This window comes from Pongo pygmaeus, chromosome 1 (genome assembly GCF_028885625.2).
Source record: "Pongo pygmaeus isolate AG05252 chromosome 1, NHGRI_mPonPyg2-v2.0_pri, whole genome shotgun sequence".
NCBI lineage: Eukaryota > Metazoa > Chordata > Mammalia > Primates > Hominidae > Pongo > Pongo pygmaeus.
The window spans coordinates 43,496,339-43,523,070 of NC_072373.2; the positions used below are offsets into that span (position 1 = coordinate 43,496,339).

Consider the following 26,732-nt stretch of genomic DNA (forward strand, 5'->3'; position numbering starts at 1 on the left):
TCTGAAATACAGCCAAGTCAGATAAACCTAACTGTGGTTAAGATGAAGATAGGGGCTGGAGGAACAACCACAGGGTTAGGGCAGGAGGGAGAAGGGAGCCTAGGTCTGGAAGGGAAGGACTGGAGGGAACAGGCTGGCGGCAGGTAGCTCTGTGCCCATTTCTGGTGGCCTCCTGATGCCGAGAGAGCCAGTGAAGAAAGAACCAGAACCCCTTCACTCCGAGTTGCTTCAGAAGCAAGCTTCCTGTGGCTCAGTCAGCCTCCCCAGGGGCAGAGGCCATCTGAGGAGGAGGAACACCCCCTCTTCCAACCAAAGCCCTGATAAAAGGAACATCTAGAGTTTCCCTTCAGGACCAGCAGGATGGACTTAGAGCAATTTTCTGGGTCCCTCAGGCCCCACATACCACTTGTCATTTCCCATCAATGCCTAAAATGCCTTTGCCAAAAGCTGTGCCTCTCCTGCTAAGCCATGCCATGGCGGGTCAGGGAAGTCCAAGTGAAGGGAAAACTGTGACACAGAACCTAGAGCCTCAGTTTTACTCGATGTGGCAAGGTGGGGAAGGGAGAACTGCTTTCATATCACAGATAAACTTGGGCGTAGTGGGGAGTGGATGCCTCATCTACATGCACTTTTTTTTATTAAAGACAGGATCAGCTGGGCACAGTGGCTCACTTTGAGAGTCCGAGGGGAGCAGATCTCTTGAGCCCAGGAGTTCGAGATCAGCCCAGACAATTTAGTGAGACCCTGTATAAAGAAAGAGAAGAAAGAAAGAAGGAAGGAAGGAAGGAAAGAAAGAAAGGAAGAAAGAAAGAAAGGAAAGAAAGAAAAAGAAAGGAGGGAGGGAGGGAGAGAAGGAAGGAAGGAAAGAAAGAAGGAAGGGAGAAAGAAAGAGAAAGAGAGAAAGAAAGGCAGTCTTGCTACGTTGCCCAGGCTGATCTCAAACTCCCAGCCTCAAGTGATCCTCTCACCTCTGCCTCCTGTGTAGCTGGGATTACAGGCATGAGCCACTGTACCCAGCTTACATGCGCTTTTGAGGTAATATATAATTCTTCAATGACACATCTCCTGAAACTGTTCCAACCTCTCCTCTCCCTTTTCCTAATTTTTGTTATTTTGGGTCTTCTGGTTGCTGCCTTTGGGACTTTCAATATCTTTAAATCTATCTATCTATCTATCTATCTATCTGTCTATCTATCTGTCGATCTATCTATCGATCTATCTATTTTCCTTCCCTCCTTTCCTTCCTTCCTTCCTTTCTTCCTTCCTTCTTTCCTTGCTTCTTTTCTTCCTTCCTTCCTTTCCTAATTTCTTATTATTAATGCATCAGCTCTAGATAGTGCCTGTCGCCCCACCTCTGGGAGGGATGTGGGAATCTATATCCTCTGCCCCTCCTCCAGGTTTCTGTGAGCCACAGCATTGCTTTCATATCATCACAGTTTTAAGTCTTCTGCACTTTGTCTATGGGTTGTGTCTAAGAATGAAGCTGCGCCCACTGAGTACCGCTGAGTTGCATCTTCGAGTTCCTGTGGAGACACAGTCTCGGCTCCCCATTCTTAGGGGAGCCTCGGGGGAAGTCCAAGAGGCGCAGGGCTGCGGAGCCTATCGGGTCCCATTTGGAAGCAAACCCAAGTCAATACCCTGTAGAGGCAACACTTCAGTGGAAGGCGGTGCAGTTACAGTGTAACCGGGACTATCAGTCATCTAGTGTAAATGGCTGGTGAGCAGATCCTTCTGGTTTTGTTAGGGAGGCGGAGGAGGGCATAAAGAAGGCAGAGCCCCATGTGCCTGGAGTAGGAATAGTCTATGGGGCTGGGGGCAGGTGGTGCCCCAAAGAGCAGTTAGTAGCAGAAACAGGAGGCTGGGAACTGAAAAACAGCCCAGCTCACAGATGTCTCTTGGCTCAGCCCTGTTTACCTTCAGGTGATCAAGGACAAACAGTATGAGTGCTCTGGGGTGTTGACCATGCCCTTGTAAACACAGCTTCCCTGGAGTTAATGAAGATTAGATTTGGGGACATGATTTTTGGTGGTAAAAAAAAAAAAAGTCTGGCTTTTTATAAAGCAGACTCTTTGCCAAAGACTTCAGGAGTCATAATGCTGAGGGAAGAAACCTTCACCCAAGTACATATTGTATGATTTCATGTATGTGGATGAAGTCATAGAACAGGCAAAACTAAATCTGATAGAAAAAAAAAAACAATCAGAACAGTTGTCGCTTGGGGATGGGGCAGGGATTTATTGGGCATTGGGGAGCTTTCTGGAGTCATCTTCATGTTCTGCACCTTGATAAGGATTTGAGATGCACAGGTGTAGGGGTTTGCCAGAACTCATGTATGGCACATTGGAGAATTGTGCATTTCCTTGTATGTAAAACTTATCTCCATAGAAAAAAATAACTGTGACAAATATTGAACTTTGTTAATGATATGATGCTGAAGTATTGGCCTAAATGGCTACTGATGTCTGCACCGTGCTTTGAAATGCTTCCAAAAATACAAGGGATGGATGGATGGACAGAGGAATGGGTAGTTGGGTAGATATGTGTTCTGCAACACAGAACAAAATGTTAAGGGAAGACTCTAAGTGGCGGGTATACAATGTTCATCATAGAAGTCTTTCAACTTTTCTATAAGTTAGAGAAAATTTTTTCATGATAAAATGTGGAGATAGGAAGAATTAGGGTCAGAGAATCATCCTACCTCCATAGGACCCTCTCAGCTCCTCTCCCAAGGCCTTGGTTTGTTTGCTTTGGTGGAGCAGAGGCCAGCAGCTGTTCTGTAGCTCTCCTCCCTGGCTTCCCTCTCACACTATGCCCTGTGTTCATTTGCTTGGGCAGTCCTAATAACCGCTGTAGATGTCACTGGACCGCCAGACACATGGAAATCTGCATCCCACAGACCCCCCACCACTTCCCTGTTCTGAGAGCCAAAGGGTCCTGCTTCCCAGGTAACCACTTGCCCAGCAGGCAAGTAGCCCCCCTCTCTGTATTCAAAGCCAAGAATGCTCTTTCTTTCCCACTCCCAGGCATAGACATAAGCAAGGGGTATAGCTCCTACGTGCCTCTTGCTTCATTCTTTCATTGCTTTTCTTTCTGCCTGGGCTTGAAGGCTTTCACCAGTAAGGTTTTACACATTATTCATCCAGCTACTTCTAGGCAAGTCCACTTGAACTGTCTCTACCAGCCCCGCCCCCACCCCCTTCACCAGAGGATAAGCATTTTTTTCATGTTTATAGAAACTATCATACACCCTTCAGAAAATTCCACACCATCCAGTCTCTGATCTAATACCCATACCCTGGGAAGTTTTCCTTTGTGTCTAACCTGAATCCTGCATGCTGCTTTTCTATAGAAGCTGAGGGGCCTGGGGCTTGGGGTCTGTGGTTCTTGATCTGGGTGTGCTCATGTCAGGTGTGCAAGGCTGTGTTTGTGTAATTGGTGGGGCAGCAAAATCAGGGGCACTAGGGTCAAACCAGCCTTTCTTCCCTACTGGCCCTTTATCCTACACTCCACCCAGGCACCTGGTGTGGCTGGGCTACTTGAGGTGAAAGAGCAAGTCCCCACCCCACCCCCACCCCAGTCTCCCTGGGCTGAGGACTTGTCTCAGATGACACTTCCCCACCCAGAGGACAGCCTAGTGTGGTTCACCTTGGGTTAACCCATCTGGAAGGAGCAGCCCCAGGACACCTCTTCCTCCCCAAACCCCAACTTCCTCAGACAAATCTAAGCCCACAGAACAATTTACCCTACAGCCTTAGAGTAAGGGCAGGAATTGGAATAGGAACCATGTATGTGACAACAACAAACTCTCTACTTGGTCTGGGAGAGGCCGGCATGTCTTTCACATTTACAGAAGAAGAAACTGAGACCTCAGCTGGTGAAATGTCTCCCCCAAAGTCAACACAATGCTCTCTTCTCAAAGCCATCCTCAAAGTTCACAACTTCCTGAGCATAAGTCACAAACCATCATTTTTCAGCCTGGCAGTGTATAGAAATAAGAGCACAAGGCTAGAAGTCAGGAACCCTGAGAGCTAACCCAAGCTTGGGTATATCCTAGGTGGGGGCAATGGATCCTCAGTCTCCACACATGCAAAATGGGGATAAATAGCTTCAGATAATGCATACTAAAGCACTCTATAAACTCTAAGTGCTCTACAAATGCAAGGAATTATTAAAGCACTATTTTTTCTTAACCTCGATTAGTAGCACAACTTCATCTATCACCTGGAAGTTACTAACCCGCAGGGTTCTTTCCTGATCCGAAAGACCTCCATTGCTTCCTTTCTCTTCTCACTCTAAGCAGGAGACAGAGGTGAGCCGAGCAGGAAGACTATGCCCTCATCCAATGAGGCTTAACTTATGCTGGGGCATTAATTACCAAGCTTCCATTGTTAAAGATGCACAGGGCTAGGTGACCTGGAAGACCTTATACTAGAATCCAGAGACTGGGTAGGTCTGATGAGCTAGTGAATCAAAGGTCCTCCAGACCTCTATTTACAGGAAAGGAAGAGTCCCTGTGATCAAATCCCTTGGTGCAGAGAAGAACTCAGGAAATGGGCTTCTATGACCTCTTTCCTCAGCTAGGCCCTTGGGTTCCATCCAGCCCTTAGAGAGGGGGTTGGGGGGACAGTGCAGGACTACAGCAGAAGCAGAAAGAGCTGTTCTCACCAGGGACTTAATGAGACTCAGGACCCATGTGTGTGTTAAAGACTAAAGTCCCGTTATAAAGAGAACCTCAATACAGTAGATTACAGAATATAGGAGTTTTTCTCTTCTTGGGACACTAGTGAGTCTCAAAGTGAGCAGTCCATGCTGTTGGCATTCTCAGCTTCCTGAGGTCATTCACAGGCCCAGGTTCCTTCCCTCTGTTGCTTTCCCACTTGCCAGGCCATTGTCATCAGGCATAGTGAAAGCTGGGTCCCCACCACATCTAGGCTCCAGCTGGCAGGAAGAGGAGAGGGCATTCAGGAAGCATGCCCAACAACTCAAGACCCAGACCTGTAAGTGGCGGCCTCATTCTCCATTCCACAGTCCAGTGAAGACTCAGCCACATGGCCACACCTCATTACAAGGAAGGCTGGGAAGTGGAGTCCCACTTGGCCACCATGTGTCCTACCATAATGCAGTCTCTGACGGTGGATAGCATAGCACCATCAGGGTTGGGACAACACAGTGTGACACAGATTGGAGAGATGCCACAACCCACACTTCTGCATGGTACACGATGTGGCAGCTGGTCACAGTGTGCCCTGAGATGCTGGGCCCTCAAGGGTTGGAGCTCCGGGACATGGCACCAGAGCAGGAGAGCAGAATTCTCAGGAGGGACCCTGTCTCCATGACCCATGGGCAAGAGACAGTAAGAACAAGTCTGGAGCAGAAGAGTCTACCCAGAGACACCCCAGAGACTCCCAAGCGTAACCACGGCAAACTATAGCTGAGGAAGGACACGAGCTCTGAGTCAGAGGGAGGGGACACAAGCCAGCAAAATGTGGGTAAGTCGCAATCACATGAGCTCACCAGCTGGTGGGGTGTGGCTGCAACTGAAGCACTTCTTTGGAACCCTTGAATCTCCAAAGAGCATAACTACAACCACAATAAATTATGGTTATTCTAATTGCCCAGGGGTAGGACCCAGGATGGGAGTTCAGTCAACAGGTAAGCACTCTTGTTAAAATGTTTAGTATGTTTTGGTCTGCAAAGGAGACAAAACAAGCAAACATCCCAAATCTTATGCTCCAGGAATGAAGCCTCCCATTAGAGCCAAATCCCTGACAACACGTGGTCAAGTATCTAACTGCAGTTACCATCTGAGAGTGCTATGGGAGTGTGGGTACAACCAGAGCACACGGCAGGCATCAGGGAGATGTGGCTTGAGCTGAAGTGCTTCAGAAGCTGAGGCGAGAAGGGAGAGCATTCCAAGCTGAATGGGGAGAGGGCATAGAGAAAGGGCAGTGTTAGTGGGCTGGGCCCTCTGGGGCTGAGAAGTGTTAGACCTTGAGCTATGTGCTTTTCATGCATTACTTTGTTTAATCTTCCCAAAGTCACTCTGAGGTAGGTGCTGCTGGTACCCATATCTTGCAGATGAGGAGGCCAAGAGCTCAGGGAGTTTATTAACTCGCCCATAATCACACAGCTTGTTTCTGGAGGGGACAGAGCCAATCTCAGGACACTGCAGTTGCAGACAGAGCCGGTACTCAGTCTCCTTGCCAGGGCCAGTGGGGGTGTCAGAACTTCTCAGGCAAACTTGCTCCTGCCCTTGGAAAACAGCCCCAGATGGTCACATCCCAGGCTGGCCAGCCCCTGCTGCCTCTGAGCTCCCTGCTCGGTGGAGCAGCTCAAGTCCTGCCCGCAAGCTTGGCGTCCTGCCTGCCCCCTGAAGATGTCTTCAGCAGGAATCACAGCCAATGAATGTACCAGCAGGACGAGACAAGCTAAATGCTCAAGAGGCTCCCAGGGAACAATGCAGCCCTGTGAGCAGGCCAGGCCAGAGCACAGTCCTGGAGGGCTGACAGGAATTAGCCCCAGCTGACCAAGAACCCACTCGCTCAGTGACCTGTTTCCTGTACTCTGGGGATGAAGGTACTCCTTGAGGGTTGGACCCCAGCGCCACTCAGCCAGCCTTTGTCACACCTACCTAGGGCCTGCCTGCTGTGCTGGGAGACCCAGAGAAGTGGCCCCAGCTGAGGTCCCAGCATGCCAGTCCCTGTTTTCCTCCTCCACCCTCACACTGGGCCCACTTTGCTCAGTGAATCTCATGCACAGTTCACACTTGACCCTAATCCCAGATGAAGAGTGGAGTTTAGGCTAGTCAGGGCACCCGAGTGTATCCCAGACTAAAGCCCTGGCTTGGTTCCAGTCTCCTTCCTAGGGTGGACATTCCCTTTCTCTAGGGCTGCAAGCCTATCCTTGACCCTGCTACCATCTCCACCTTAGCCCTCGGTGATCAGTGCTGGGGAGGTTGCTGGAAAGGGGGAGGGTAGAGTCAGGGAGCTAAGTCCCCTGACCTTGGCAGGTAAAAAACCCCGCAGCAATAGGAGGTTTACTTTGCAGAGGGGTGCTGATAAATTTCTGGACTTGTCCCCCACACACTCATGGTAAACACATGCCCCTCCACACTCCCTTCCCTCCAATGTGAACTGGAGCAGCCCTTGCTGCAAGACTCTGTTCTTGCAAAAGCTGCCTCCACCTGTGGGTCTGGCTCTAGAGAGTCTGGTTTATTCCTTAGGCAGGAAAGCTCCAGGTATCTAGAAGGTGAGAGGGCTCAGCTGCATCCAGGGCTAGGCAAAGGACCACTGGTCACCAGGGAGCATGTGGAGGTAAGGAGGGAGGAAGAGGAAAGGTGTACTACATACCCAAGTCCCCCTGTGTTTTAGAAAAGCATTGTCACTCTTGTTCAAAATTCACACTGCAGACACACACACACACACATTCACTCACACCCTTTCCACCTGGCACCTTCCAAAAGGAGAAAAGGCAGAGGGGGCTGGGGCTCCAGGGCTCAGGTGCAGGTACTGCCACCATGGTTTTGCTCTTCTGGAGAAGCTTGGGTGGGGAGCCTTCTGGAACCCATTCTGCCACTTGGCTGCATCTCTGGGAGACTGTGAGGCAAGACCTGCAAACGGGAGCTCTGCACTCCTGGCTCCCTGGGACAAGGGAGCAAGGGCCATTCATTGTGCAGTTGAGAAGGGCCTCGCCTAGCTGGGATATGGATGAACGGCTGATTACACTGCGCTATCAGAGAGATGATGGAGATAAGCAGATGGCCATGCCACTAGTGGTCATTCCTCGGCCCTGTCTTTGTGCCGGAAGGAAAGGAATTCACCTTACAACCACACCTCCTTTGTTGCCACTCGACCCCCTTCACAGATGAGTAAATTGAGCCTGGGAGTTTAATACTTTGCCCCAGGTCTCATGACTAGCAAACCCCAGAGCCAAGATCTGAGCCTAAAGTTTTCTTTCTTCCAGTACATTCTGATGTCTCACAAGTGCTTGTGATACAATCCCGGGCCTCAAGGAACCACTGGGAGACAAAACTAACCTAGAAGACCTAGAATACCTCACTTTCCGCCAGCAGTGAGGTTCAGACTGCACAGCTGTTGGCACTCAGAAAACAGAGGTCTGTGTGGTCAGGAGTCACCAGGGAGGAAGAGTCAGGTGGGCTGGATCAGGTGGTGGGTATTAGGCACCTTCCAGTCTCAGACTCTTTCCTGGAGAATGTGGAATAGGAAGAGGGAGATGGGAAGGCATCATTTTCCTATGACTTTACTGCAGTCAGAAAAACCACCTCTGCCATAATACCCTCACTGCCTAAGCCAGATCCTAGAGATAGGGTGAGGCCTGGTGCCCAAGATTCTCAATTCCATGCTTCTCCAGCTCTCTCAGTTCTCCCTGAATTGGGGGTCTACATCCCCCGCTTAGAAGCAGCCCCTACACCCAGGTTAATATGTGCTTGGCTTAAGGCCCCAGTGTCAGGATTGCAGCCAGGAGGCCCATCAGTCAACATTAACCACCTGGAACTCACCTCCTCCTTAGCTCCAGCCCCAGTCTCAGCATTCCCAGGGCAGTGTGAACTGCCCTGAACACCCTCACCCAGGCCAATTTCTGGTTCTGAGCAGAATCCTTTCCTCTTTCTAGAAGCTGCAGGACCCGCCCACCTAGGAGTTGTATCCTCCTGGGCTCCCAAGCCCTGACGCTGCAGACCTGCTTCCCCCACACCCCCAACCCCAACCCTAAACCACTCCTAAAGGAGTGCTGAGTTCAGACGGGCAGAACAGTCCCTCTGCAGCGGCAGCTGGCATATGCCCACCTCAGAGCCCAGGGTGTGTCTGGGTAATGATCGAATGGGGAGTGGGAGGAGGTCCCCACGTGACTTCTTGCCCTCTTTGTGGAGAGAGGGCTTGGTTTGTGCTCCAGGGCCAGGGTGGAGGGATAGGATGGGGTCCTGAGGCAGGCACCAACCTGAGCCATCTCCTCAGCTCTGCCATTATCTCTCTCGGTGACTTTGGGCAGGTCCCTGGCCCTCTCTGGGGCCTCGGGTATCTCATATGTAAAATGAGAGAGGTGAACCAGGTGGACCCTAAGGCCCCTTCCTTGTCTCCCATTCTATGGTTTGTGCCACGTCCTTTCCTCTGGCCTCAGATGTGCAGGGATCATGGTCAATGCTGACCTGACTGTCTCCAGACAAGAACTGTCCAGACCCTCGCCACCTCAGAGTCCACCCTAAGGTTCCTCCTAACATATTGTCTCCCAGCTCTGTCGTTGTGTGTATTCTAGAAGCCTCCTCTGCCTGCTCCTGCCAGGGTCTTGATCTCCCAAGGACTGGTTCTCACTGGGTCTTGCATGCCCAGTGCCTAGCACAGTGCTGGGCACATGCTAGGAGTTCCCTGTGTTGAAAGACCAAGCAAGCACTGGTTGGCATCACCCTACTCACCTTGCCTTCCATGTCTCCTGACCAACCTAAGATACTTACAGCTGGGGTACTTGAGCCCCTGGCTTCCCAGGGGACAGAAGTGAGGATTCGCCTCTCCTTGGGTACCTCTGCAGTCCCACCAGTCCTCAAGCACTCATGAAACTGGCAGCCGTGGAGGGCCAGGCCAGATCCTGCCACTGCAGGGCAGGGTGGTGAAGACTTTTCTGTCTTTAGCCTTAAGGTATTTGCTTAAGTCATTGGGCTGCTCTGCCCAAGACATGTTCCTGCCCACACCCTTGGCACCCACACAGGGCACACGTGCAAGAAGCCAGCAGGTGCAGATAAGACCAGAGGCCCAAGGATGGACAGAGGTGGCAGAATTTGTCTCCTGTTTGCAGGTCTAGCCTGATTTTGCTCATCTGAAAAATAGCTGTTTCTTAGCAAGATCAGCTCCAAGGTGAGATGTGTCAGGAGGGAACCTTAGGAATACTTTGGGTTTATCTGCATAACTCAGTGTTATGTGTGACTGTTCAGTGTGACCATGTGTGTATGTGGTCACAAGCTCTGGATCACAGGGGAACATAGGGATGGGCTTTAAGGCAGAGAACCTTGGGTGCATTCAGAAGTCAAAGAGGACTTGGGAACAAGCTGGAAATCCCTTCTAGAAACAGTGCTTCCAGGGGAAGCCACCATCCTACTTCTTCCTGGGAGTCCTCCCCCACCTGGGGTCTATAGCTTAGGTGTCCAGGCTGCAGCTGTGACTGACCTTCCTGCCCTCCTCTTGCCAGAAGTCTTCCTGGCTCCTTCTCTGTCCCCTGGAGAGCTGATCTGGGCACCTCTCCCCTGTACTCCCATAGCACCCTATGTTCCTTGCTACAATGGTTTCTTCACCTTCCTGTCTTCCTCACCAGACTGTAGGATCTTTTCAGGACAGGGATTGTGTTTGATTTATTTCATTTTCCCCAGGACAGGATCCTGGCACTTGATAAGGGGTTTCCAGTGAATGAATGAATGAATGAATGAAGGAATGAATGAAGGAATGCAGCATCCCACCCTAGGGCTGGGGGTGAAGTAGGTTGCTTCCAAAGGATTCTCTCTCCTGCTCCAGAAAGAGGCATAGGGTTGCTGTTCATCACTTTCATCATGAAACACAGACGATTTAGCAAAACTCAAGGCTGAGCTGCTATGGCTGTGAATGTGTCCTTGGCTCCTTTCTCTTTGTTTCTGAGTCTTTGTCTCCATCACCTTTTCTCTGTGTTTCTATTTCTGTCACCTATCTCTCCATATCTTTGTGTTCCCTCCACCAACCCTAAATTTGTCCACACTTTAATTCTACCCAAGATACCCCTAAGATGCCTTTTCAGCCCTCGGGGCACTCTCCCTTCTGTCTTCTGCTTCCCTAGCCTCTGATCTGGTTTCCTTCTTCCTGGGCCTTCCACCAATGACCAGCCCCAGATTCTGAGGCCCCTATCAATCTTCCTTGGTGACTTCAGAGGAATCTCTGGGCTCATCTATCCCTATTGCCCCTATAATGCAAGAGCTACCTGCCCAGAATTTTGCTGAGACAGTAGAAAAGTTTTGAGGACAGAAAACAAGTTTCCAACTCCAGTATGTATCCTGGAGGCCCCAGACATCTTCATTCACATTACGTTAGGAGTTATACCTGCAAGGGAACCTGATAGTATCTAAAAGGTATGGTCTTTTATAGGATCTCATCCTTAGCTTCACAGGCTCAAAGGTTAAGATGATATCATAGACTAAGCAGAGGATTTGAAGCCATTTTAGCTAAGTTAGATTCCTGTCTCTTCCATCCAGATCTTTGTGATCTTAGACAAGTGATTTCACTTCAGTCAACTCAGTTTACTCATCAAAAAATGACAGTAACGTGCCTAAATGTTTGATATAAGAATTAAACCAAATCACCTGTGTGAAAACCAAGTGTTACTGTGGAAACTAGGTCATACTCAGGAGATACTAACTCACATTAATAAAACTCACACTGGACCAATGGGTAGCCCAGAATGTCCATGGGTCATTTAAAAGAGAAGCATGCCTGCAAAAGCAGCCCTAGATGCTCTAGCCAGCTGGGCAGTGCATTCTCTGCCCTAAAGGACATACAACCAGAAGATTCCCTGGTGGACATGGTGTCTCAGCAAGGGGACTTAGTTGTTTGATCTTGATGGCCACTGTCACCTGGCTATAGGAAGAACCTAATGACTCATCTGCTTTCTAGGAATTTCCTGGCCAAAGTTTAGAACAGGTCAGGCTACCCATGACACTGGACAATACTGAAGATGCATGGACAAATTCTTACCCTCTGGTTTTGGTTTGTTTAAAGACTCTATCATACCATTGTTCATTCATTCCTCAAATCTATATTGAGCTCCTCCTAAGTGCCAGGCACTGGGCTAGGTGGGTAGGGATACAAAAGAGGCACTGCCCCCTTGCCCTCCTCAGGGAGTTCATGGTCTTTGCAGAAAGACTGACAATTCCATACATAATTACCATTAATTGTGGTCAGTGTTATGAGAGTGAAGCAGAGAAAGCCAGAGGAACGAATGTGCAACATGTCAGCTAAGTCCACATAGGGGTCTGGGGAGGGGCTCCCCGAGGCAGTGTCCATGCACGCATCCTTCCCTCAGCCAGGTGTCAGGGCACACTTGGGTCACTTGAATTCTGGCTCTCTTCAGCCATTTGTCTGGCTACACCCTGACAACTCTGAGTGACCTTGGGTGTTTCCCTAGTCCCCCCCACAAGCAATGCATCTACAAACTATCCCTTGGGTTGGGCTTGCAGATAATTCACTCTTTCATTCATTTAACAAATATTTATTGAGTCCCTATTATGTACTGAAGCCAGCTCATTTCACCATGGGGAACTTTCGCCCCAACTTCCAGAGGTGCCTTACTGAAGCCCCCTGCACTGATTCCAGCCCACTTCAGAGCCTCTGGTTTCTTTTGGAGAGATGAGAGGACAATTGAGGACAAGGACAGTGCAGCACTTGATGTCTCAAAGAACAGGCACCTGGTGTCAGGTAGGGACTCTCCCTCCCAGGAAGTAAATTAAGAAACTCCCCCACCCACCCTCCCAGCCCCTGTCCACAATTGCTTTCTGAGGTCCTTCCGTAGCACTCAATGGGCCTGGGATGGGCAGCTCTGCTGGCAACAGCCGGATCAGTGCCATGACCCAGGGAGACATTAATTCCTGGAAGCGGCAGAGGGCTGTGATTGGAGATTTGCTAGCCTTCAGGTCGCCTCTCATATAATTGTTCTAAGTCCGGTTTCTTGAGCTCTTTTATCAGATTCTAAACCCCTGTGTTCTCTTTGCACACTACCTGGAGGGCCAGGAATAATTTCCCCCATTGCACTGATGGATAGACCAAGGCACAGAGCTTATAAGCAACTGAAGACTGGGGACAGAACTGGGAACCAGGTCTCCACCACAACCCAAAACTGCCTAAAGGCTCCCAGGGCCTCCCAGACACGGTTCTTCCCCTTCCCCAGGGGTGTTCAGAGGACTACTGTCTTCCCACCCCCTAGATCTCCAATCTTCAAAGCAAGCAGCCCCAAGAGCACACCCCTCAGGTGGCCTCAATAGCGCCCATTGTCCAAGAGGCTCTTTGGCCTGACCCCCAGCCCCATAAGCAGCAGGACAGCAAGCTCAGAGGAGCTTGTCCTGCCTTGTCCCCCTCCTCTGCCTCGTCCCCCTCCTCCCGGGCCGCCTTGGGGGAGCCTGTGGGGCAGGAGCCCCACTGAATGTGACCTATTGTCTTCGGGGTGGATTTAGGAAGTGCCAAGCTCCCATCAAACAGCCCTGCTCCCCAGGTAAAACAAAAAAAGGGCTGTTCATTTGGGACCTTTTCCCCCTTATCTCCTTTTCCTATCTCCTCAGGCTTAGCTATGGTGTAGTGTTCAAAACCACTTCCCCTCTGAGCCAATCAGAAGCCGGGGCTCACCCCGTGGCCCTGAGGAAAAGTTATTTATAAACGCCTCCCTGGATTATTTGAGCAGAGCCCTTTCACACACCTCAGGAACACCTTTCGGCTGCCCGCTCCCCAGACACACCTGCAGCCCTGCCCAGCCGGCTTTGCTCACCCACCGGTAAGCCCCACCCAGCCCAGCCCACCCCACTGGGCTGGGGTCATCCCTGCAAGAGGGCAGGCACCAGGGGTACCGAGAGGAGGGATGACAGGAACCAACTGCCAACCTGGGCACAAGTAGGAAGGACACTCTGGCCCCTGGAGTCTGAGAGCAGCCTCCCAGCCCTTCCCCTCTGAGGAGCCCTTCGGGTCTTCACGTCCATGTAAGGACCTGGGCTGCAAGGCTGGGCTTGGCTGAGGGAGCAAGTAGGGTGAGGGTGTGGTGGAGGAGGTCGCCAGACCCTGAAACAGAGCGAGGCAAAGGCCTCCGAGGGAAAGGAAAATGTTAGACCTTCCTCTGCGCCAGCCTTTGAAGCTGTGCGCTGCTCCTCTCCCTTTCTTTTCAAGTCTTGGAGGCAAAAGCTCTTAATGCTTGACTCACCAGCCTACTCTGTATGGCTGTCTCCCCACCAGACATCCTCCTTCACTCATTTACTTCTCCACCAGCTCGGGGAACTTAGCATGGACTACGCAGAATCCCACGTGTCCCCATTAGTCCTGAGAAGTTGGAAGAGGTGGAGGGGGAGGAAACCGAGGAGTGGGAGAGGGTGAGCAAGGGACCAGCTCCATCAGGCAGGCGGGTGGGTGGTAGCTGGACCTGGGACGCCCGACTCATTGGTGAATGCTTCAACACAGAAGGGCTTGGGCCAGGACAGTGGATGGGCAGCCAGCTCTCCAGGCTCTCAGTCCCCAAACCCCTCATCCTGCAGCTCCAAGGGGTTCCAAGCCACTCTCAGGCAGTGCCCCCATTCCTCAAAACCAGCCCAGAGGGTCCCCAGCTGAGACCTAACAAAGCTTCTATTATTCCAGCACCAACTGCCCCCTTACACTTGGCCCCACGGGTCTGAGCACCAGAAGAAGACCTTGGAGTGACACAGCCCCCCAAGTGGACAGACTGAGAGAGGGCTTTCCCCCTGAGTGGCTTCACTCATGCAGATGACCCTTTCTCAGAACCCCACAGTCCTCCCCCACCTCCCTCATCCTGGCCCTGGCATTCAGAACCTGGCAAGACCCTGCTTGGGCAGCATGGAGACCAGCATGGCCAGGAGCACCTCCACTGCCAGGATGGCCTTCCCAGGCACTTCCCAGAGCTAGCCACCTGCTCTCTGAGTCTCATTTGTATAAACCCTGGAGCAGAGACGGACTCCTCTTTGTCTTTTAATGTCCAGAGTCTTCCGGAGATTGGCATATACCCAGTATTCAAGAGTGCCTCTTAAACCGTACTAAACAGCCAGACTGACCCCCGTGAACTTGCTGGGGGAATCGAGGACCAGCTCAACACTGACCAAGCTTTGGGGGCTGTGGGGTCACTATTTGGAAGATGGAAGGGGCAGAGCCACCCCTTCAAGGGGAGTTGATCTTCACTGGATGCCTCTCTGGGCTTTCGCCTGGATTTCTGGGACCAGAGCAGCTGGGCCCTTCACTGGTCTCCTTGCCCAGGCCCTGCTTCCAAGTGAAAGTAACCCCAGTCTCCTTAAAGACTTCTAGGAATTTAACCTCAAGTGCCCATTCCAGGGAGCCCATGACCTTGTCAGTCTTGCTATTAGGAAGTGATTCTCAAAGTCTAGCCTTGGTCCCTCTTTCTGGAGCCTGTTTCCTCAGCCCAGCACATTCCTAGCAGGGAAAGTGCAGAGGGAGGGGGAGTCCGCCTGTAGATAAGGAGTGGGGATTTGGGGGGTGGTATCAGTGAATCTCTCCCCTACATGGGATGCAGTCTCTAAGACACCTTAGGGACATCTCATCCTCCCCTACACTGAGGAGGAAATTAGGCTGGGGTGAGGAGCAGGGAGAGATTTGCCCTGGAAACACAGGGACAGTAGAAGGAAAAGGAGTGTTTAAAAATGCCCTGGGGGGCTGGGCGCAGTGGCTCAGCCTGTAATCTCAGCACTTTGGGAGGCCGAGGAGGGCAGATCACTAGAGGTCAGGCGTTCGAGACCAGCCTGGCCAACATGGCAAAACCCCGTCTCTAGTAAAAATACAAAAAAAATTAGCTGGGTGTCATGGTGCGCACCTGTAATCCCAGCTCCTAGGGAGGCTGAGGCAGGAGAATTGCTTGAACCCAGGAAGCGGAGGTTGTGGTGAGCCGAGATCGTGCCACTGCACTCCAGCGTGGGTGACAGAGGGAGACTCCATCTCAAAAAACAAAAGCAAAACAAACAAACAAACAAAAAAGCCTTAGGGGTGCAGAGGCCTCTACATCCTTCCTCCTCCTGCCAGGGATGTGGTCTCCCACTGAGACCCCAGCCAGCTTGTCTGTCCCAACTCACATTCACACCTGGGTCACTCAGAGGCTGCTCTTACCCAGTGGCCCCCACCCTGGATGAGGCAGGGAGGCAACCAGCAGCTAGAGCGAAGGGGAAACCTCAAGGTGACCTTTCCTCTTCCCAGAACACAGCAACCAGCTGGCTAGGAACCAGCGATAAGGACGCCAGGGTGGGTTGGCCAAGCCAGGGCTGTTCCCGTACCTGGCACACATGCGTCAAAACCCCCCTCCCCCACATGCACACCCCCGACAGGACTGAGGGAGGAAGTCAGCCTGGGCCACAGTGACAAGATCACCTCCAGATCTGACCAAAACCCACAAATGGGCCCCTCACCGTCCTGCTCCGCAGATGTTCTACCCTCTTCTGACAAGGTTTTCTGCTATTCCTCTCATCAAGTCCTGGGAAAATTTGGAGGGGTTAAGGCATGGGGCAGTGGGTATAGGGGCAGATGGAAAAAGGAAAGCCAGAAAAAGGCAGAGTGCCCACTAGAGATGGCAGAGCAAGAAAAAGGCTCCTCTGGAGTCATAGCAGTAATGATGATAGTTGGAGTTTATTGCATGCTTCCCACGGCCAGGTGCCGTTCCGAGCCTTTCGGTGCATCCACTAGGGCACTATCTCTGCCTGAGCCCATCTCTGCCCAAGCCCATCTCTGCCTACAATATTTGGATGGTGTTGACAGAGACCTGGTTAGAAATGTGACCGGGAGAATGTACCAGGGGCATGCTTTGGCATGAGCTCATTGGAGGAGAAATCCTGGAGAATCTCAAGAGGGGATCTGCTTCAGCCTGTGCCCTCCCTGCAGGGTCTATTTTCTCTTTGCTTCCCCTCTCCCAGCTCCTCCACCTCGCAGGACCCCTGCATCCCCTCTGCTCCAGATTTGACCCACTCTCCTGCCAGGGCATGGGAATGGCCCATGACCCACATCTCCTGCCCTCTGCTCTCCCCGGCTCACCCCCTACTCCCCTTAAACCCTACAGACCCCCTCTAAGTTCCTGCAGCTCTTTAGGACCTACCCCCCTTCCCTGCAGAGTGGAGGAGGGGCAGGGTCACCCTTTTGTTTCTCAGTATTATCATATGGCACCTGCTATTTATCCCTGGCCCGGTAGGGGGATGGAAGGCAGTTGAGGGGTGGCGGGGGCAGGGCTTGTAGATACACACCTCTGGCAATAGGGCACTTGACTTTTTTTCCCAGCGATGCTGACATCACTTAGCATGGCTGTTTGGTTGTTTAACTAGGGATCAGATTGTTATATTCCCTATACCTGGCTCTCTTTCTTGCTCCCTCTTCCACTTTCCCGCCCCCAACGTAGCATCTAGCATCGTGAAACACCCTCTCTGAGGATTCCCTGGGACTCCCATCCCTGCTAGCTCTCTGAGACTCCTCCTCCCCACCATGCCACTCACCCTTTTCCGCCACTCCCATCCCCCTTCCCTCCACCTCTTGTCCTCACCTGAAGGGCTGGCTGGGGATGAAGTACCCTTGTCTTCTACGTCCCACCCAACCTCAACCCCTATTCTTGGAATTAGGAAGTACGTTGAGGGCGCCTTCTCACCAGGAGCTGGGGCAGTTCCTGTGGCTTCAGTTTTGCAACTCTGGCCATCATAGTCCTGGGAAACCAAGGCCAGGAGGGAACCAGAGCCCTCAAGAGGAGTAACAGAACCCAGAGGTCCTGTCCCATCAGCTGGGGTGGCAAGGACACCAGGGTGGTCAGAAAGGGGCATTCTGAGTGCCACTCAGGGGAAAACATTGTCCTGGGATCAGCTTTGTCCCTGGAAGGTCTGAAGCCCCTTCGAATAGGAACACTGGAGTTAAATCAAGTGCAGTTTCTTTATCTGCAAAATGAGACAATTGGACCAATGTGGTCCTCAAGTTCTCTTCTACACAAAACTTTCTGACTCTGACTGGCTACTGGGTTCTCATCTTTATGCAAACTCAGGATTGTGAAAGCTCCCAGAGCCTTCTCTCCTTCAGCATCCTATTTCTGGGATGGGCAGAGGGCATGGGAAAGAGACAGATTTGGTATTCCAGTAAAGCAAGGGAGGCTTTTCCTCTGTTAGCCTGTGTCAGAGGGGACTCCCTAGTATCTGGTGCTCCATCTGTTGGTGAGCCTGCCCAGAGAGGCAGAACTGGTCCTGAGTCACCTACCTGTTGCTCTCTGAAGGACTTCCACCACCCCTGCCGCTTTCCTCCCGAAGAAAAATGGCCAAAGCCAACACTAGTGTACAGGCTGGAGGGGTGCACATGGAGATCCTGGGAGAAAGAGAAATCCTTCAAGGTTTCAAGGTGGTCAGGAAAGGCTTCATATGCAAGAAGGAGAAGGGAAAAGAGTGGAAGAGGAAGGAGAGGGATGGAGGAGGAACTTCAACAGGTCTTAAGGATGGGCAGGTCTAGAAAGGCAGAAATGAGTCAGAGCACCTCAGGTAAGGAGGAAAGTGGGAACAGAGACCCAGGCTTGTTTGGCGGGTGCAGAACAGACCAGCCCGGATGGTGTGGAGGGACCCAGCCAACAGATTTCCTGAATCCACCTAAGGCCAGAGGATAAAAAAACAAAAAGCCCAAAATAAGGAGTTTGGGTCTCATCCTCCTGGAAATGAAGGAGGTAGAGGTTTCAGAGCAGGGAGTTTAGGCTGGGTTGGAGGGGCATGGCTGGAGACCAGCAAATCAATTTTTGCAATAGTCCAAATATGAGATAAGACTTGAAGAGGGAGGCAATGGGACAGGGTGGGTGGAAGTATGGAGGCAATGGACAGGACAGAAGGACATGAAGGAAGGAAGGAAGGAAGGAAGGGAGGAAGGAAGGAAATAGCAATAGGATTTGATGAACAACTGAATATGGAGGCTGAGGAGGAGGGAGAGGACAGGAACAAGGATGGGGGTGGGCTGGGTGGCAGGAAGAAAGGTACCACTGAGGAAGTGGGGAAATCGCGAGGAGGGGGGCTGGGATAGTAGGGTTCAGCGGAATCAGATGCTAATAACTCCATTCCCCGCAAACACACTACCGGAACTTAGAGCCTTTGAAAGCAGCCTAGGAAGATGCTTCAGGGATCGCTGCCTGCTGGTTGGTGTGGAAGCAAGATCTCCCATCACCTCCTCTTCCAAAGGGCTCTTCTTTTCTGATTCAGCCCCCCTTGAAATTTTTGGCTATTTTTTTTTTTTTTTTTTTTGCAAGTGGTCTGTTTAGTGGCCTGGGCTAGACTCCCCAAACCATGAGTCTTTTTCCGAAGCAAGGTCTGGAGCTCTGGGTTCCTATGTGGGGAGGTCATGCTCCCCACTCATTGAGCCCCCCCCAGGCAAACCACCTCGACAGCCAGACCCATGCAGACTCTGGAGCAGGTGGAAAGGAAGAGCGAGACCACCCCGACTCACGGGCAGGTGAAGGGCCGGCAGCCTCTGAATAGTCTCTGCTAGGAGGTAGAAAGCACCCTCCCATCTTAATCATAGTAATCACCGCCACTACCATTTACTGTGTGCCTATAAAAAGCTAGCCTCTTCATACACATGATCTCACTTAATCCTCATAGCATCTGCCTGCAACTGTTATTATCCCCATTTACAGATGAAGAAACTGAATCTTTGAACCTAGGTCATCTGGCTCTCAAACTTGTGCTGTTTTCCTTAAGCCACCCCGTCTCTCATTTCTCCCACTGAAATGTCTCACATGCCATTGCCCTTACTCATTTCTGCCCATGTCTCCTCCAAAACACCATTTATCAATTCGCTCAACAAGTATTTGTTGAGGACACACTAAGGGCAAGGCAAGGGGCTGGGCACAGGCCCTGGGGGTAGGTTCATTCTCCCACCTTCGCTTCTGCTGGGTACCACCTGTGGGGTCTTGCCGGGCATCCCACCCTCACATGTAGTTCAAGTGGACCTTGGGATCCTAAGACCAAATGAATGGAATGCACCAGCCCAGCCTTCACCAACTTGAGCACAATCTTATTCATAATAGAAACTCACATTTGCATCACACTTTACATTTTACACAACCCTTTCTTATCCATTAACTCATTTGATCTTCACAACAACCCTGTGAGATATGTCTGTTACCCCCACTTTAGTGATACGGAATCTGAGGTTTGAAAAGTAATGTTGCCCGTTCTACCTCCTTAATAAAAGCAGGACTAACCCAGGCTCCTGGACCCTTCCACAAAAGGCATTAAGCAACCTGCTCCCCTCTGACAACCTGCCCCTCACCCAGGCTCTCCTCTGGGAAGTTGGGGGCATCTCTAGTCCCCATGTAGTTACTCATTTTCAACCCCATCTCCAGTCTTTTGCCAAACTGGCCACAGCCACCCCACACTCCCCACCTCCCAGATACAAATCCTCACTCTAAGCCTGCCCCATCTCTTTCTTCTCTGTCCTTCTTTCTCTGTGGTCCTCTGAGCAACTTCTCCCAGCTCTAGGAGGTAGAGGGGAGGTGGGAAGCCCAGTAATTGGAAGAAGGAGGGGGAAAGCTTCCTGCAGGGAACTCCTCCGGGCCTCAGGGGCCCTGGCACTCAGCTCTGCCCATCTCAACTCCTGGAACGTCAGCAAGGTTGCACAAAAAGTGAGGAGGAGAGGAGCGGCAGTACACAAGGGTGGGGGAAAGGTTAGGCACAGGAAGCCGTGGGAGAGAGAGCCGGCAGGCGGACCATGCTGGTTTCCCCACACACACCATTGTCCCCCTGGGAAAACTGTTGGTGAAGTTCTAGGTGCCTTATCCAAGAAGGGTCCTCCTGAGTTCATCTCAGCTATCCCCCTGCTTCTAGGCAAGCTGTTTTCTGTTTCTTCCAAGCTGACTGGCTGAATGGTGGGAGCCTTTCTGCCAGGGAAACTGAGGTCTGGGGAGGGAGTATGGCTTGTGGGGACACCAGAGGTCAGGGGAGGGGAGGGTCCACCTGCTGAATCAAGTGGGGACTCCTGCCCTCGTACTTCTACCTCCCCTTTGCCTGGTGCTCAGTGGGGGTGATGGTGATGCCACAGGTGTGGAGTGCCAGCCACGTGCTGAGCGCCAAGCAAAACAGCCAGGGCGAGTGTATGCATCATCAGTGCCTGGGAAGGAAGGCCATTGCGAGCAGGGAGTCTGACGGAAAAACTTGACAGAGGGAAGGGAGGCACCTTGCTTTATCGGGGCGGGGAAGGCCAGAATAAAACTCTGCTGCTGCGAGGACCAGAGAGAGAAGGCCTGGGCTGGCACTGGGGAGGGATGTTCCCTCACCCTCCCTTCCTCTGCTTCTCCCAAAGCTTGTAAATGCCCCAGATATGAGCCAGCCCAGGCCCCGCTACGTGGTAGACAGAGCCGCATACTCCCTCACCCTCTTCGACGATGAGTTTGAGAAGAAGAACCGGACATACCCAGTGGGAGAGAAACTTCGCAATGCCTTCAGGTAACTGGTCCAGAACCCAGACTCCTGCCTCCTCTCCTCCCTATCAAAATCCTTTCTGCACTAGGACACGGCTTCCGCACTGGTATCCCTAAGATGGGGTTAAGGGAAGCCCTGGGGAAGCGAGGTTCTGAATGACGAATTTAAGATCCTACAATCTCATCTGTACTGAGACCCCCAGGGAGGATGGGGAGCAGGAGCAAGAACCATCCAGAAGGGTTATAGGGCATTCCCAAACCCCTGCATGGCATCTCCCATATTCTCAATCCACCCCAGTCTCTCTGGGTTTGTTAAGGTGTGGTAGATGAGCATGCTACATTATGGAGGGATGGGGAGCATCAGAGCCCTTACTCCATGCCCTGTTCCCTCCTTACAAAAAAATACCTGAAGTTACCATCACCCCAAGTTCTTTGTCCTTTCCCTCCTGGGTGTTCCTTCCTCCATTTGGTCCAGAGAATGCCAAAAGGAGGCCCTAAATTTCTGAACTTTCCTGAGGGGATCTACCAGCGGCCAGGCTCTTTCCACTCTCAGCTCCCGGGAAATGCGATGGTGGGTATGAAACCTTGTCCCTAAGGAGGCGCTACACAAGGTGATCCATACCCACACCCCAGGAGGCTGGGGCTGCGGGTGTCACCCTCCCCATTCCCAGACTCCTGGCAGACCTCCTCTGGCCCAGCTGTAGGCCGGCTCACTCTCCCTCACTCCCCTGGGGAAACGGCTGATTCAGTTACCTGGATTGAGGTCACTGGCAATGGCTGAAGTGGAGACGCAGGTGGAACAGGTTCAGGCCGGGGGAATCACCCACTTGAGTTTGTACTAAAAGCCCCAGCCCAACCCTATTTCTCTTGGGAGGCTCCATTTCTGCCCAGTTACAGTCTGTCCTCATAGCTGTGCTCCTCAGACAGGTGGTCTCTGCCAGTCTTTGTGCCCAAGACTTTAGGGCACAAAGTCTGAGGATGAGAAGATCTGCTATTGTTCTAAAAGATTAGGATAATGAAAGCTGTAAAGGGATACAGCAAACTAACAATTCCTATGATACTGGCATGAGAGCCTTGAACAGTGCCTGGCATAGAGAAGGTGCACCAATAAATATTTGTTTCATGAATGAATGAATGAATGAATGTCTAGAAAGCTAATCCCTCTCAGCCTCTGTTTCCAGCTCTTCTTTCAAGCTTCAGATTGCTTTGCCCAACATACAGCAGACTTGCAAGTAAGGTTGGGCATGGACTAGCCCTCAAATGAGTTGTTTTTCTTTCCCTAGCCAGCTCTCTATTCATAAGTTCGGCTTTCTCTGCCACAAACAGACCTGATGGAGCCCCTGCAGGGCTGATTCTCTCTTCAAGCAAGGCTTTAGAGTTGCATTAAGCAATTTATCCCCCATTCACCTCCCCTTCCAGCATCCCAGGGATGGCAGAGGCACCCATGAGCCCCAGAAGGGACAGGGGGTAAGATATTGATGATGATGCTTTTCCTTGGAGTGTTAGTTGGAAGAGAAAATCTGCCCAGACTTTCCAAGGTACAAAGCATTGTCTTTGTTGGTTTCAGTCTTGGGTGACATCCAGGGGACCGAGTGTCAAGGAAACTATTGTTGAGCAAGAGCAAAGAGCAGGAATTGGTGCTGGGCAGGAAAGGAAGCCTCATCAGAGCAGGCCAGTGAGTCACCAGATGGGCCCTAAGTATTTGAGTTCCCTCAACTGGGAGAAGGAAAGCAAATGCCCCTCACCCACTTCCAGTCATCAATCCACCGGCTGTCACCCTTGAGTTTGTAAGCCCTTGTTCCTACCGCTCCTGAGTTTCTATGAAAGGACCTTGAGGTGTTCAACAAACAGGGAAGGGATCAACTCTCCCCACCCTGCGTTGACCAACGAATTCTTCCCTCCTTTGCTGCCCAGTGAATTAACAGGAGAAAGAACTCCGGTATTGGAGTTACCACACATAAAGGATAGTGAGTCAGCAGAGTGCACCCTGCAGGAACAATAGAGCCTTCCTTTTCAAAGAAGTTCTAAGAAAAATGGCAGCAGGCAGGCCCCACTCAGGTGTATTCACTCATTCATTTATTCAACAAATATTTACTAAGTGCCCCTGTGCAAGGCTCAAGGTGTACAAAGATGAACAGGAGAGTTAGACTTCTCGCCATGCATGGTGGGGTTTGCTGCCTAGTGGGAGAGACAGACGAAAAGCAAAGAATGCACACACAGGATGCACACACAGCGGCAGGAGCCAAGGTGCAGTTACCCAGGCCTGGGATCAGACAGACAGGACTCAGAGGAGCCTTTCCCACAGAAAAGCCATCTGAGCCAAGGGATGGATCTGATACCTCCGAAGGCTGAGCCACCATAACACCCATACCTTTAAGCCAAGTCTTGTAAACTCCCCAGGTAAGCAGCTGGCAGTCAGAAGACCTCCAGCTAATGCCCAGGACAAGTTGATGAGCTCTCAAGAAAAAGTTCCTGCCTTTTCTTCTCAATATCCCTGGCACACAGTTCAGTGAATTTTGAATGAACCAATGAATGAAACGAGCAGGATATGATAATCCCTCTCCAACATGGAATGTCCAAGCCATGCAGAGCCGACTAGAAATTTTCCCCTTTCCCCTCCAGATGTTCCTCAGCCAAGATCAAAGCTGTGGTGTTTGGGCTGCTGCCTGTGCTCTCCTGGCTCCCCAAGTACAAGATTAAAGACTACATCATTCCCGACCTGCTTGGTGGACTCAGCGGGGGATCCATCCAGGTCCCACAAGGTGAAGGGGCCTGGATTGCCACTCCCCCCACCATTCCTCTCCTCATCCCCACTCCATCCCTCTGTGATCCCCATAAGCCAGTCATGCCGCTGAGCTTCAATCTTGTTGTCCTCTGCAGGCATGGCATTTGCTCTGCTGGCCAACCTTCCTGCAGTCAATGGCCTCTACTCCTCCTTCTTCCCCCTCCTAACCTACTTCTTCCTGGGAGGTGTTCACCAGATGGTGCCAGGTAAGGCCTCTCCCCTCTGGGCAGGAAGGATAACCCAGACCACAAGGATGGGAGGTGTGGCAAAGGGGGCTCGGGAGATTTTCCATCTGCATTCTCCTGGAGTTGTTGCTGGTCAGTCCTAGGGGAATGGTCACTGTGAATGTCATTTCCAGGTCCTCAGTGACCTTGGAGAAACCACTGAGCCTCTTTGAGTTCGGTTAGCATTACCTGTTCCATCTTCCTCCCAGAAATGAGAGGAAGACTTGGCAGAACAAGATGTACCATATGCTATAACATGCTTAAACAGATGGGAGAAATCACCATCTAACTCCCTAGTTGGTCCCAGCCGGCCACTACAGGGACATTTGGACTTCTCTGGTGCTAAGTGAGATGGAAGAAAGCCTGGTCACAAGGGCTGGTTTCTGGTTCAGGCTCTGCTTATATTTCTTATTTCTGAGTTCATTTCCTCACATGTCTGGTAAGACAATATTGACCGTTGAGGTGAAAGCACCTTGAAAAGCATAGATCATGGTTAGAGTGAGTGGTTGTTATTATTATGATGGAGAAGAGCCTTGGAGGTGCAGGGATCCATCCCCCTGGGGGTTGGGAAGCGTTCCTGGGCCCCTTTCTGATTTCCATTGGGTGTGGTCCAAACCTCTGATTTTTGCTGGCTGGGTGGGGCACCACAGGTACCTTTGCCGTTATCAGCATCCTGGTGGGTAACATCTGTCTGCAGCTGGCCCCAGAGTCGAAATTCCAGGTCTTCAACAACGCCACCAATGAGAGCTATGTGGACACAGCAGCCATGGAGGCAGAGAGGCTGCACGTGTCAGCTACGCTAGCCTGCCTCACTGCCATCATCCAGGTGAGGGGGCAGCCCCCAACCTTGCTAGAAGAGCATCAGACCACCCTGCCCCAATCAGACTGATGCTAAATCTGATTTAGGGGGCTGGGTGTGGAGGCTCATGCCTGTAATCCCAGCACTTTGGGTGGCTGAGGCGGGTGGATCACTTGAGGTCAGGAGTTTGAGACCAGCTTGACCAACATGATGAAACCCCATCTCTACTAAAAATACAAAAATATGCCAGGCTTGGTGGCATGCGCCTGTAGTCCCAACTACTCAGAAGGCTGAGGCAGGAGAATCACTTGAATCCGGGAGGCAGAGGTTGCAGTGAGCCAAGATCACGCCACTGCACTTCAGCCTGGGTGACAGAGCGAGACTCCATCTCAAAAAAAAAAAAAAAAAAAAAAAAGAATGAAAAACAATTTAGGGCTCTACCTCCTCCCTCCTCCCCCCTCCCCATCCCAGGGCTAAAGTGAACCTTGAAAATTAACAGTATCTCCTCATCTGCATCCAGCAGGACCATACAAAAAAACAACAGCTGTACCTGGTAAAACTGTCCTGAGATTTAAAACTGTAAAAGACTCACAGCCTCTCTCCATTATCCCGTGGAGAAACCCAACTCTCTGCCAGCACAGTCTTGCAGACTGCTAATTTTCTCTAACATCCCTCACTCCGCTCCAGCCTCCTCTGCTCCAAGCCACAGCAGCAGTTGCACAACATAAATTGAGCTTCTGCAAAGGGTTGCAAAGGATTCTGCTAGGTTTTACAAAGGAAAGCACAACATGACAGAATGCAAGAGCAAAACGCAGTCCCAGAGAGCACCTTTTCATTCACTCATTCATTCAGTTTTGTGCCAAGAACTAGGCTAAACCCTGGGATACAAAGATAAGTAAGAAAGAGGTCCAATTCACAAGTTGCTCACAGCCCAGCAGAGGAAGGAGCCATGTCAACAGATAAATTTGTATGCAGTGAGATAAGCAGCAAAGTAGAGCCATGTACAAAGACTGTAGGGACACAGAGCAGAGTCACGGAGGACCTCAAAGAGGAGGTGACACTCCACCTCTCTTAAAGGATGAGAACTTAACCAGGAACAAGATATACAAAGGATGGTCCAGGCAGAAGGAACAGTGCCTAAAAACACTGAGGCCTGAGAGAGTGTGATCTGCCCAGGGAAAGTAAGGGGCTTGGTGTGGCTGGAGGGTAAAGAGCCCCAGAAGAGGATGGAAAAGTAGGCAGGAACCAGACAATGAGATATGGGGTCTGGTCTCTAAACAGCGACTTTGGGTCTGATTGGCAGTTTATAAGGATCATTTGGGCTACACAGAGAATGGTCAGTGGGAGGTGGATTAGAAACAAGGCAGGGGACCTGTTGGGAGACTCTGCAGAGGCCCAGGCAGGAATAATGCAGGCCAAGACCAGGTGGAGAAAGAGATGGGGCTGGACTTGAAAAGAATATTTTACCAGGAGCTTGGCGATAGACTGGATGTGGGAGGTAAGGGAGGATGACTCTCAAGTTTTTGGTTGGGCAACCAGGTTAATGATGGTGTCATTTACTGAGAGAGAAAACACTGGGGGAGGACCAGACTTATTTTACAGATAAGCCAAAGCCAGAGAGGTGATGTGACAAAAAGGCCCACGCTCTAAAGGAGCTGAAGGTCTGATGGCAGGCATGTAGAGCACAGTGAAGGGCAGATGAAGGTCACAGATGGTCCATTTCCCTCAAGCCACTGCTATGCTAGGACTGCATGGAGCTCCAGACCTGGGTGTG

At 51.3% G+C, this 26,732-nt stretch overlaps 1 protein-coding gene and 1 long non-coding RNA gene across 2 annotated transcripts in view; one reads left to right on the forward strand and one right to left on the reverse strand.

The window, feature by feature from the left end:
• LOC129014807 (uncharacterized) overlaps positions 1-21,944 on the reverse strand; it is a 42,974-nt gene extending 21,030 nt beyond the window's left edge. Inside the window, exons 1-2 of the long non-coding RNA XR_008494349.1 lie at positions 21,904-21,944; positions 21,104-21,263 (exon numbers count right to left, since the gene is read on the reverse strand). This is a non-coding gene — a long non-coding RNA (uncharacterized LOC129014807). The remainder of the gene's footprint in view (positions 1-21,103; positions 21,264-21,903) is intronic.
• The window catches only part of SLC26A9 (solute carrier family 26 member 9), a 30,421-nt gene continuing 17,103 nt past the window's right edge, over positions 13,415-26,732 (forward strand). Inside the window, exons 1-5 of the mRNA XM_054452472.1 lie at positions 13,415-13,506; positions 21,033-21,175; positions 23,773-23,912; positions 24,031-24,141; positions 24,810-24,985. Of these exons, the coding sequence (XP_054308447.1) occupies positions 21,051-21,175; positions 23,773-23,912; positions 24,031-24,141; positions 24,810-24,985 (552 nt within the window). The 5' untranslated portion in view covers positions 13,415-13,506; positions 21,033-21,050. The remainder of the gene's footprint in view (positions 13,507-21,032; positions 21,176-23,772; positions 23,913-24,030; positions 24,142-24,809; positions 24,986-26,732) is intronic.